The 12,792-nt window shown below is 44.1% G+C and overlaps 1 protein-coding gene across 1 annotated transcript in view; it reads left to right on the top strand.

The window, feature by feature from the left end:
• Positions 1-2,963: 2,963 nt before the first annotated feature.
• ITGB5 (integrin subunit beta 5) overlaps positions 2,964-12,792 on the top strand; it is a 111,962-nt gene continuing 102,133 nt past the window's right edge. Inside the window, exons 1-2 of the mRNA XM_024215832.2 lie at positions 2,964-3,402; positions 9,705-9,790. Of these exons, the coding sequence (XP_024071600.1) occupies positions 3,324-3,402; positions 9,705-9,790 (165 nt within the window). The 5' untranslated portion in view covers positions 2,964-3,323. The remainder of the gene's footprint in view (positions 3,403-9,704; positions 9,791-12,792) is intronic.

The following is a 12,792-nucleotide window of genomic DNA, read 5'->3' as shown; positions in this document are numbered from 1 at the left end:
TTTGGGACATATTCCTCCCTGGTGCAACTTGACATGGCTGAAATTACAGCAGGGGTCAACTTGTTTCAGGCATGCTTTGCACATTGCACTTTGAATGAACACTACACATGTTCTCTTCCTTCAGATCTCTCCTCAAGAACCTCCCCACCCCCTTCGGCTGTGATACCTGCACCAAATTGGCCAGCTAATGGTGGCTCTTTTCTTTTCAATATGGCAGTTAAGCTTGGTCTATGCACAGTTTTGTTTCAGAATAACGACGTCCGTTTGGAGTGTGACTTTTTTTAATTTTTGTTTTTACCAAAATAGCAGTATGACTATGTCCTCGTATGGGCACGGTTGTACTGGGATAGAGGCAGTGCTTAATTTGTAAGGAAAGAGGTGCCTGGGCTTGAGCAAGTTTTTTACTTTCATAACTGATGTGGCAAGCCCAATGGTTCTGGGGCTCAGCCCTGCCAAGCCTCGGCACAAATTCAGCACCTTTATCTGCCCTTCTACTGGCATTGCTGATTCAGTGCTGCCAACTCCCCCAATTAGCTCAGGAGTCACCGCCCTTTGGCAGAGCAGAACTAGTCTGGCAAAGAAATGACTCAGAACTAGTTACCTCAGAATTTCAGCTCGGGGAGTGGGAGAGTGGCCCCTCCTCTGATTAGCTGCTTTTCCAGTTCTGCCTCCTGGGGGAAAGCAGCCAATCAGAGCTGCTGCCGGAAGTGGGCACAGCTCTCTCCCCCTATTCTCAGGAGCAGACCCCTTTCTCACAGAAGGGGAGGGGGAGCAGGGACTAGGAGCAGAAAGTGCCCAGGTGCTCAGGGCAGCTGTATAATACTGGGAAGGGGCAGAGACAGGGGTGAAGAACCCCTGGAGTTGCCCCTCCCCCCAGCCTGGAAGAGGAAGAAAAGAACCCTGTTGCATCCTCACACAACTCTGGTCTGGGACAAGGGGTGAAGGTCCAGGAGCTGCAGGAGGAGCAGGGGTGAGGCTAGGGGGGCAGAATTGATTGGGGGCTGTGGGGTAGAACTGATTGCTTGGCAGGGGGTTGGGCAGATGTGGGGGTAAAAGCTCCTGCATTGGGAATGTTGGCAATCTAATTGTCTCTCTCACACACACACAGACTAGGGGTTGACGGGGGGAGTACAGAAATCAAAAGACAGGCCAAAAATACAATATAATCTTAAAGAAACAAAACCCAAACCACCATGATTTGGGGCCAATCCCATGATTGCTGGAGGTCTGATTGATGGTTTTTTAACCTTCAGAGTTGATAATACTGCTTATTCCCCATTCCACGTGAGAAAAAGCTATACATGTATACTGATATAACTGTGCTCAAGGGGATTGTACTGCTTTAACAATATTGGTATAGTGAAAGTGGCACAACTTTTGTGTGTGACAATTCCTAACAGAGGGCTTGAACACAGATAACAAATAATTAGTTAAATTAAAACCAGTTCCATGATAATACTGAAACAATTAGCCATATTTGTAAAAAATAACTATGAAAATTAATGGAAATAGAGCAAATATTACAGTTAATATTATTTTGTGTATGTGAATAATGTAAATATTATATTAGGAATAGAGATGTGTGTGATCAGTATCTCTTAGGCTCAAACTTTAATGCCCCAATCCAGCAAACATGTAGGCACCATGAGTGGTAAAGCTTTTCAGGATCCAAGCCTAAACTAGTATAACTAATTACTGGAATTTTCCTTTAATATTGCATAACTGAGCTATAATCCATGAAAACAGAAAAAACGAGTAAATCCAAACAGCAACTGAAACACCCTCATAAATCCACAATCATCCTCTAGATCTGAAATGTTGGTTCTCTCACTCTGTAACAATTGGATAGAAAATATGTTTTTTGGAACCTGCTTCTGAAACTGTAGACGGCAGGGAGGAAATTAAGGGAATTATCAGTGATATTTAAATAATTCTTCCATTTGGAGTTAACAGAGGCCAGGCAATTCAGTTGATTTGGATTGTTCTTTACTTTTCTTTTCCAGAAATGCATTAAGTATGTCTGTATTACAAAACATTAATGTAAGCAAATGGATGGGCAGGCTTTAAAGAACTAGGTTTTTATTAGTATACGTTGGATAATGTTGATTTCACAGTGCATACACAACTGATGAAAAAATACTTATATTGATGATAAACATTTACAGATAGCCAAACAAAGAAAAATGTGGTTTGAAAACTTACCAGTTTGACTGAAGGATATTGTATATTTGTATTGTAACTTTGTATATTTTTACCTTTGATGTTGACAATTTATGTTGAAATGGTTATAAAACTTTAATTTTTGAATCTCAGCACATACTGTCATTAAATGACGATTGTCTGGCGTTCTTCTTGGCTGAGCACTCCTCCCGCAATTTCTCACAACTCTGAACATTTAAATTGATAAAAATAGAAAATGCTTAAGAATAAACAGTGATGTTAACCATTGAAATTACGAAAAAATAAAAAGTGAATTCTGCTAAGCCTATGAACAGGTTACAAAACTATACTCACTTGGAGAGGTGTGTGTGTGTGTGTGGTTCGAAGGTTTGTGCGTGCAGTGTATCGGGGGGAAGTATGGGATTTGTGTGCCGGGTGTGTGAAGAGTATGAGTGTGCCTGTCAGCTGTTTGTGTGGAGTCTGGGAGCGGGTATATCTGTGGGGGGGGGGGCGGTGTTTATGTGTGTCTATTGGCGCGATGTCTGTGGCATGTGTGTGTTTGACTTGAGAGAGGAATCCCCAGCGGGCAGTTAAGTGTTAAGGATCCCTGCGTGCTCACTGGACAGGCTGGGCGGAGATTTCCTATTCGCACCCTCCTGCGGGAAGAAAGTGGCTGAACCTTGGAGCACGGGGGGACGGACCCAGGGGGAGGGGACAGACAGAGGGAGCGGGGCAGACCCGGGGAGGGAGGGGACAGCGGGAGCCAGGCCCAGGGAGGGAGGGGACAGAGCGAGTGGGGCAGACCCAGCGAGGGAGAAATGAAGGGATTAATCCGAGGCTTGGGAAACTTGGCTGCGACCAGGGAGGTCCCGCCACGCACTCTCTGAGCCCGTGGCGCTGCACTCCAGGCCGGTGCCCCGCTGCTGATGGCAGGGGAGGGGATCCCCTGAGGCGCGGCAGGGCTCGCTGCATGGTCCCCCGGGGCGCGGGGCATGCTCTGCGCCCGGCCGGCCGCCGTGACCTGTTCGCCGGGGCAGTAATGCGCGCCCGGCAGCCCGGGCTCGCTGCCTCCCGCCGGCCAGGCAGCTGCGGCCGCTGCTAGCTCGGCGGGCTCCTCTGCCGCCCCCAGCTGTAGCACAACCCCACCTCCAGCTGCAGGCACTATGCCCCGGAGACGGGGGCTCTCTTCCCCCAGCGCCGCCTGCCTCTTCATCCTCTCCTCCCTGCTCCACCACCTCAGGGGTAAGCTGGCTTTTCAAGTCTCACCCGAACTGGGGGGAGTTGGGCGGTTGTTTTGAGTAGCGATCGCGAAGATTGCCTTGCAGGAATAATAAAACCAACAGTCAGCTCTGTAGTTGCTTTCTGGGGCTGGACGGGGAAGGGGGGGAAGTGACTAGCTGGGGTCGGTTTCTTCCTGGTAAGCATCCCCTTGCCAAGTGCTTAAGGGGGGCGGTCTTCCCCTGAAACGGCTAAAGACAGACGAAGTGCCCCATTGATGTTCCAAATTCTGGGGGAAACTGGGGTCTGGATTTCTTCCCTCCCCACCCTCTTAGAGGGGCAGGTGATCTCTCCCCATCCCGCCCCCCAGCACAAAAGACTCCTTGAAACGCTTTCTGGTTTCAAGGTTATAAATAACCTGTTTTTTTTTTATTTTATTTTATTCCATAACCTTGATCCTGTAGGTTTCCTCCAGGGCCTTTGGACTCAAAGCTCTGTACAGGCACTATATATCACAGAGCTCACTTTGCCCACCACTGAGGCGCAGCCACCAATGATTGGGGTTGTTTATCCGGAAGCACAAAAGAGGTCTCTGTGGTAGGGTCCCCCATCTGAACCAAGGAAAAATGTGCATGTTGTGAGGAGGTGTTTTTAATGCTGGGTTTGGCCAGGTTATAAGGGCCTCTTTATAAAGGAGTTGAATTAGTTTCAAGGCGGAATGTAGTGCAGTAGCTGGTATATGGTTCATGATACTGCCTGAAATGACGCTGACGCACCTACAGAAGTGAGATATCCGTATCAGGAAAGGAGTAGACCTCACAAAGTCCACACATATGCATCATATTACAGTCCTTGGTTCTCCTCATTTTAGGCCAAACAATGAAAGCGCCAGTTCATTCTACATGTGCTTCAGACAACAACAAACTCCATCATATTTGGGGACAGGCTGTTAAATTTTATTTTTGTAAGTGGTGTCAGGGTGCTCAAGAGTTTTTGGACAGGTATCCCTTTTTACTAGCAATCCAAATAATTTTTTTTCCCCCAGAGACTACATATCATTATTACAATTGAAAATAAAAATGCAGTGCATGAAAATCAACAGTTAGTCCCAATTAAATAGCGCAGTTAATCAGCCCAAAGGTTCTCTTGATTTTTCTTCCTGTGTTTTGATTGTGTTTTATATTCCAAAATGTTTACCAAGTTGCCAAATATCGCAGTGGTAAATAACAGCCACATTTACCTTGGTACTCAAAACATCTGTATTTTTAAGAAGTCACACTTGAGTTAGTTGTCTTCAGCTAAGCCTGGAATTGCATGTGCCCAGGTTTCCATATATACTATTGCTTTTTGCTGTTTCTCAAAAGTACCAGATCTCTGTGTCCAGGCGCAGCAAAAATTGTAATGATAGTACAAGAAGTAGTAGTTATCTGAACAGGCCTGATTATCTTTCTCTAAGTGCCCTGAGAGGCTAGTAGAGAGCTAGCCAGCCAGCAGTCATATTGACTAGAACCATTTGTACGAAGGGCTCAGTTTTGATTTCCACTGCTTTCTGAACAATTTTGGATTTCGCTCCTTAGCACAAAGAACAGGCACGTTTTTGCTCATAGATATTCTCCAAGGTCCCCACTTCAAAGTTTTTCTTTTTAATGCGATGCCTTACGTTCAGAGTTGGTAGAGACTTGCTATTGAATGTGACCTAGACCACATCCCTGGATGTGAACTGACTTAAACTTTGTGGGTCTGGATTTTACAACTCAAGCCACTTGGCGTGAAAAGGGAATAAAGTTTGATTATAATCAACTTCAACTGAAGAAATATTCCTCCCTGGAATATTGGTTAGACTCCCTGAGTGTTTGGGTTACAGGTCTTCAGTGATCTAGATGGAGAGTGGCAGCATTAATAATCATAAAGTCTAAAACATTCATTTTATTATTTGTTGATATCTAGGCCTCCTTTCCTTATATTGCTCCTGGCTCAGGTTCAGCCCTAATGTGAAGGATGTACTTAATCCAGAGAGCTGTCATTGTTCTCCTCAGCAGGGATGCTTTTATGGCTCCTGGACACCTATTAAAACAGCAGCAATTTATGATTGTGCTCTGATAATACTGGAAATGGCCACTCTCTTTATTAGTGTAGTGCTGGTCTCTTATAAAGTGAGACCAATAAACTGCTTTGAGTCCACTATTCACTTATTTACCCTTTGTGTTTACATTATTAACTAGCTACATTTACAAGCTCTTCATCCTGTGGAGAGTGCTATGGCATGGGGCCGTAAAACTCAACAGATTTTCAGTGTAGATTTTCTTCCATCCGATGGGACTAATCCTAAGAGATGCTGAGCACTCATAACTCCCACTGACTTCAGTGGGCCACATAGATGTTTCAGCCCCTACCTAATTAAGGTGGATGTAATCTCGCACCTAACTACATGGATACAGAGCTAACTATGTATCTCTGTTTCGGGCAAGCTGGTACATAAAATGTGTTATGTACTAAGGAGCTGGCAATATTGAGCTTTATGGCAGAACTGGTTTAAAATAAGGTCACAGCTATTTGCATGGCGGTTTGGTGGCCTCCCTGAGCACCTCTCACAAAGTTGCTGTCTGGTGTAGCTCACGCTGCATCATCAGAATTTTGGGATCATAGCTGAGTTATCCTCCTGGGTGCAAGAGGTCCCTCTTGCATTGGAACCAGTGCAGTTCTGCTGTGCCAAGGAAACGGCATGATTTGAGGAAGCCACTCAGAGCCTGCTGGGTGCTTGAGCAGGGTGGAACTAGATATAGGGCAGAGCAATATGGAGAATGGGTGCAGATCCTCCAGCCTCTTGTGGTTGGTGGCATGCAAGCTTAGGTTATGCCAGAGGCTGCTGTAGTAGGATGGCATGATAGCAGCTGTGGACATCTGTGGCCTAGGAGGGGTGGATTCCTTTCCCAGCTAGAGCTGGTCCGAACCTTTTTGTCAAAGTATGCTGTTTTGATGAAGCTGAAATGTGTTACGTCGAGGTGTATTGATTTTAAATCGAGTTAGAGAGCGCCTAAGACTCACACTCTAAAGCACGGGTGGGCAAACTATGGCCTGCGGGCCGGATACGGCCCGCCAGCCGTTTTAAGCTGGCCCTCGAGTTCCCGCTGGGGAGCGGGGTCTGGGGCTTGCCCCGCTCTGGCGCTCCAGCAGGGGCACAGAGTAGGGGGCCGCTGCACACGGCTCCTGGAAGCAGCCGCATGGCCCCGCTCCGACTCCTACACACTCCAATGGCCGAGCTGCAAGAGACAGGTGCCTGTGGATGGGGCAGCGTGCAGAACTGCCTGGCCGCATATCCAAATAGGAGCCGGAGAAGGGACATGCCGCTGCTTCCAGGAGCCACTCGAGGTAAGTGCTGCCCGGAGCCTGCACCCCTGAGCCTCTCCCCACGCCCCAGCCCTGATCCCCCTCCTGCCCTCTGAATCCCTCAATTCCAGCCTGGAGCACCCTCCTGCACCCCAAACCCCTCATCTCCCGCCCCACCCCAGAGCCTGCACCCCCAGCTGGAGCCTGCACCCCTTCCTGCACCCCAACTCCCTGCCCCAGCCCTGATCCCCCTCCTGCACCCCAACCCCAATTTTGTGAGCAGCCATGGCCCGCCATGCAATTTCTATTCCCAGATGTGGTCCTTGGGCTAAAAAGTTTGCCCACCCCTGCTCTTAAGCTTGGTGGTTAGGGCACTGGCCTGGGATGTAGGAAATCTAGGTCCATGTCTCCGCTCCACCTGGTTTAGCATAATTTGAGACGAAAAATTCAGCACTGACTTGGGCAGAGCAGGGACTTGAATCTGGGTTTCCCAGGCCAGGGGTGATACACACCACCCAAATCAAAAAGCTCAGGTTTTGATCCAAAAATGGCCATTGTGACACAAATCCCTTTTTTTTCCGGCAACGTTTGAAAGGTTTGGTTTTATTCCAGTGTGTAATGAAAACAAATGTCGAAACTTCAAAAGCTGCCATGAAATGGAATTGTCGCCTCTGGCCAGCTCTGATCCCTGCACCTTGCTGAGTGACTTGAGGAGGGTGCTGCGGAGGAGGCATTAGCCATTTTACAGAGTGGGAATGGCCCAATGAAGGGAACTCTTGGTTTTAATAATCACATTAAGATTAGATGATCTTGTGGTTGCTTCTGGCCTTAAACTCTATTAATACGTAAATCCTCACAGTCCCACCTGTAAATGAGGATAACTCATTTACAATATTTTGTAAAGAAGGTAGGTAAATATTATCCTCCTTTTCCAGACAGAAGATCAAGTGATGTCTAAGTGTCAATGGGAAAGCCAGGATTAGAACTCAGCCACTGTTGGCTTCTAGAAATGTCCTCTTAACCATATTACTTGGTAAACTTCACAAAATATTGTTAGTGAGAGATTTGGCTTTTCAAAACGGGTATCAGAGACCCATCTTGGGCATTTAGAGCAGTGGTGCTGGTTGTACCTGCAACAGGAATGCTAATTTCTATAACAGTTTGTTTTCTCTCCAACTAGTCCCCTCCTTTACCCCCTGAATTCATTTATAAGGAAAATAAAACACAGCAGTTTTGCTAGACTACAAAACCCATTGTTACAAGGCTTCTTGTGAGTGGGGAAAGCTTTATAATCAATATTTTGTTTCATTTTTTGAATTCTTGAAAAGTCCAGAAATTGGGCTTGGTTTAAGGAGTAAATTGCGTGTATATAATAAGCAATCAATTAAATCACATTATAATAAGCCTAATGTTAAATGAAAACAAAACCAGACGGTATCCTTGAATGAAAACCATTGAAAAAATACAGGTCCTAGCTCCCTTGATTTAGGGAGAGTGAGTTAAAATGAATCATCCTGTGGGTTATAGATAATTGTCAGTGTGAGGCATTGACATAAACAGTCAGGGCACAATCATGACTTAAAAATTGTGATGGAATAGCTTACCCTTTACTAGCTTCTAACCTAGAGCATGGCATGCCCTTATACAGCTGTCCAGCTTGATTCACTACTTCCTTCCTCTTCGATACATCCCTCAGACTTGAGTGACTCATACAGCCAAATCCAACATTTACAATTTTTAAATATAAATGCATTCAAGGAAGGCAGCAGTTGGGCCTCATACGCCGACATTACAACAAAAAGTTCCCCCTAAAGAGCAAAACTTTAATCAGCCCTTTTCCAGACATCACCAAGTCTGCTCAGCCTTCGCTAGCGTAGTGCAATAGTGTCTGTGGATATAATTGTCTGCAAATTGATGAACTGTAGCACGAGGCCTGAAATGCTTTCATTGACATTCAGTATGGAAAAAATAAGTAGGCTCAGAATTCAAGCCCGGGGCATTTCCTTTTAGACTGTGCAGCATCCACATAGACTCCTCTGTTGGAATTTTGTCTAATTAGTTATCGACAGTTGACGTTAATAGCTGCACACTGGAGCATAGAGACATCAGTGGCTTCAAATGTTATTTTCATCATAGCTACAGACACCATTAAATGTAAGCGGTTGCATTCAAACCTAATACTTTTGCTGTTTAGTACGATTTAACCATAGTGATGGCAACTCAGCACTAATTTAATGTGATCAGAACCTCCATACTCGATTGTGCATATAAAACCTTGTTGGTTGTCTTTACTCTGTATGACGCTAATAATTTAAGGGTGCAGATAACATTGCAAGTTGTGTATGCCTGCGTCAATGTGTGTTTTGCATTAGCACTGTATTACCATACAGTGTGGAGCAACATGTTCCATTCTAAGATGCACTGGACATTACCCAAAATAAACAAGCTGTCCTGCTTAACCTGGATATCCTATGGAAATGACTCTTAATAAATTAAAGCAATTTAGAGTAAGGAGGTGACTCAATTATGTAAATCACTCGTGTGGGAAGTGGGGATAGGAGATAATTAAAGGCTAATTTAAGATGAAACAGATGTATTAATATTTTACCCTACTAGTTCATTCAGATGAAAAGGAATAATAATAATAAAAAAAGCCTACTATGACTTGTTTTGCCAGTTTTTAAAAGTCAATGTTATCTAGGATTTGCAAGGAGCAACATTAATATCAAAGTAATGACTTGTGTTCTAGCAGAAGTCTTGGAAATATTTAATTGGATTGATCAATTGACTAACTCTTCCAAAATTAATTGATCTGAGCAGGGAGGAAAGGAAATCACTAGAGTCCTAATTTTCAGTGGTTCAAGCTCCAAAGGCCTGTGAAATGTTTAATCTTACATTAATTGTTACATAAAGTGTATTGCGATGAGCACTAAGCTACCAATTTCCAGCTATTTCACCCGTAAGATGACCCCATTCTCTGTTGTTTTTTATTGCTGAAGGTCTCAATATTTGCACAAGTGGAAGTGCTACTTCCTGTGAAGAGTGCCTGCTCATTCATCCAAAATGCGCTTGGTGCTCCAAAGAGGTATGTACTTGGTCTTGCTTTTCTGTTCCTCTTGTGGGCGTTTAGTGGGTCAATATAAACTGCTTACTGCAAAACAGAGAGACAGGCTTTCCTTTCCTTTCCTTTCCTCTGCCTCTTCCCAGAACCATTCCCCACCAAAAAAGATTGGTAAAGACAAGGGGAGTTCCTCCACGCCCCATCTGTTTAGACTGTCACACACACATAGTCTATAAGCTCTTTGACAAACCGAGAAGTGGATCTGCTTTTCCCTTTTTATGCATCCTAAATATACTTGCACTCTAGCATTTGCTCAGTGCAATAACCTTGCTGGGTCGGCATGTTTTGCTGAATTAATCCCATACGTCGTATTTTCAGACCACTGTGTGTTGCTGAATGTTGCACTATAAGAATTCCTTTTCACTGAACGTTGTACGATTTTCACATCCTTAGTCAGTTTTACTGGAATTCTAGTCACTGGCATTTGACTTCATGTTTTATAAACTAGCTACCATTTCTGCAAAGCCTGGAAAGAATCTGATTGTTTACTTGGCCATACTTTTCATAATGTTTGCACAATGCCAGGACCTGATGGTCAGATCTGGGAATATTCAGCTTCCAAACTTCCGGTGTGGGCAGAAATGACTGGATCTCTTCCTTAAATAGTATCCAAATAGAGGAGGGTTGCAGAGTGCTCAAAGGTTAGGGACTGGGTTTGGAAATATAAGGGAAGATTATACCCCCTTACACCCTTGCATAGGCTAAATGCTCGGCGAGGTTACAGAGCAGGGAGAAGAGCAGTCATGGCTAGGCTGCTACTCTCCTCTGCCACGCAGGTGGGCAGGCAGGGACTGGGAGAGGGCCTTTGATCTACCCTTGCCATGTGCTGTTCCCTATAACTGAGCCAACATGGAGGAGGAAGTAATCTACATTAAATATAGGCTTGTTTTTCCCCCAGAGCAAGGGTGGAATCAGGGAGAGAATTGTGGCAATTCCCTGCATGATCTGTTCCTGAGGCACTGTAGCTATGTGCTGCCCTTTTCACAGGACAGATTGCAAACTGGCAGTGTAGCCCATAAAAATGTACCACCACACTGTCTTGTGTCCAGATTTACAGTGTCTGTTTATAATATATACCCTACCTCATAAAATGATAGCCTTAAATTATTACTTATGTAGTATCCTAAATTGTGCTGTTAAGACTGTATTACCGTGTTACCTAAAATTGTAATAGTTTTCATGCCGTTGCAAAAGAGTGTGTATAGGGAGAAGGAATGCAGCAAAAGCCTCTGCTTTTGAGACATCTTGTATACAGCTGCAAGAAACTATTTCAGCCAAGTAATCGGTGGTGGTGATTTTAGAATACAGGAATGTTGTCTATTAAGCTGTGGGTATCCAATAGGCTTTTTTTCTTGGCATAGAAAGGCAATTTTTGAACAATTCTGCCAATGCAAATGTTTGTCTGGTAGTCGTCGTGACTGTTAATTGTAGGTCAGTTTTTGGCACTAGTGTTGGGAGGTTGCATAGCAAGCCATAGATTTAAAAAAAAAATTTTTTTTTTTAATGATTTCTAAATGGAATGTGGGGCAAAAAGCGGAAAGAAATCTATTTACAAGAGAGAAATACATTCTTAGATCTAGGTTGGGTCGGCTATTTAAATATCCATTTCAAGCCTTTCTTTGCAAATACCAGTCATAATAATGAAATAATAAACTGGCCAGTTAAGAACCATGTATTTCTAAAAGACGGTGTTTTTAACTGTATTATAAATGCCGCCTTGGATTATTAATTCTGAAAATCTAAAAACGTTCTTGGTTTGCATGTCACTTTTATCTATTTCTCTTCAACTCGAACAATGAAAACATAGTAGTCTAATCAGTTATATTTTCTGATCGTGGATTTCTAGATAATCTCACTTTCATATTTTCATTAATTAGCATTTACAGCCCAAGCATTGTAATGTTATTCTGCCAGGGAATGCAAGTTTTAAACCAAATATGGTTCCATTGGAACTTTAGACATGGGAAATATCTCCATGAGTTTAAATTTTGTAGATGGATGTTTTTACAAAATGTAAGTAATTTGGGTGTTAAAATGGTATCAGTATAATAATATATGGAGATATATCCATCTCATAGAACTGGACGGGACCTTGAAAGGTCATTGAGTCCAGCCCACTGCCTTCAATAGCAGGACCAAGTACTGATTTTGCCCTAGACCCCTGAGTGGCCCCCTCAAGGATTGAACTCACAACCCTGGGGTTAGCAGGCCAATGCTCAAACCACTGAGCTATCCCTCTCACTGCTCAGTTTGTACTCTCCCAAATAATTTTCTGACCAGTGATCTTTATGGTTCACTTGTGTCAGCTCCTAAAAACCATGAAATATTTATGTATATAGTACTAACTTAATGAACTCCAATATTGAAAAAGAGCCCTCAGAAATGGATAGCTTTTGGTGTTTTAATTACTCCGTGGTATTGTGTTAGCCCAGTCAGAATAGCAATCACTAAGACCCAATAAACATGGAAGCCAATGATGCTATTTTGACAGTCCCTTTTCAGAGCAGAACTGCATGTTCAGGGTGTTGGCTCTGATGAGAACTATCACACAGCTGGCTCTAGCTGAACTTTCCCTGCATGCAGCTGGTGGCTTGTGGTTAGATCATTGAAAGTGCTGTAATAACCTTTTCCCTCTTCTTATGTGACAAGATGGAACAAGGGACTCTTTTAAATCTGATTAACAGTTTGGATCCTACCTCCTTTCGTTGTGATTGTGCACTTTAAAGACATTTTGCTTCAGTGTGTGTACTGAGGGGCTCCCAGCAAGCAATTCCAGTTCATTGCCCAGTGTGAGTTCTCCTTGTCTTAGGCCTCGTCTACAATTAAAATGTAGGTCGACGTAGCTACATTGCTCAGAGATGTGAAAAATCCACACCCCTGAGTGACACAGCTGTGGCAACCTAGCCCCTGGTGTAGACGCAGCTAGGCTGGTGGAAGAATGCTTGCATTGACTTAGCTACCCTCGT

Source organism: Terrapene carolina, unplaced genomic scaffold (assembly GCF_002925995.2).
Source record: "Terrapene carolina triunguis isolate 2854851 unplaced genomic scaffold, T_m_triunguis-2.0 Scaffold62, whole genome shotgun sequence".
Classification (NCBI taxonomy): domain Eukaryota; kingdom Metazoa; phylum Chordata; order Testudines; family Emydidae; genus Terrapene; species Terrapene triunguis.
This window is presented reverse-complemented; position numbering and strand designations above follow the sequence as displayed.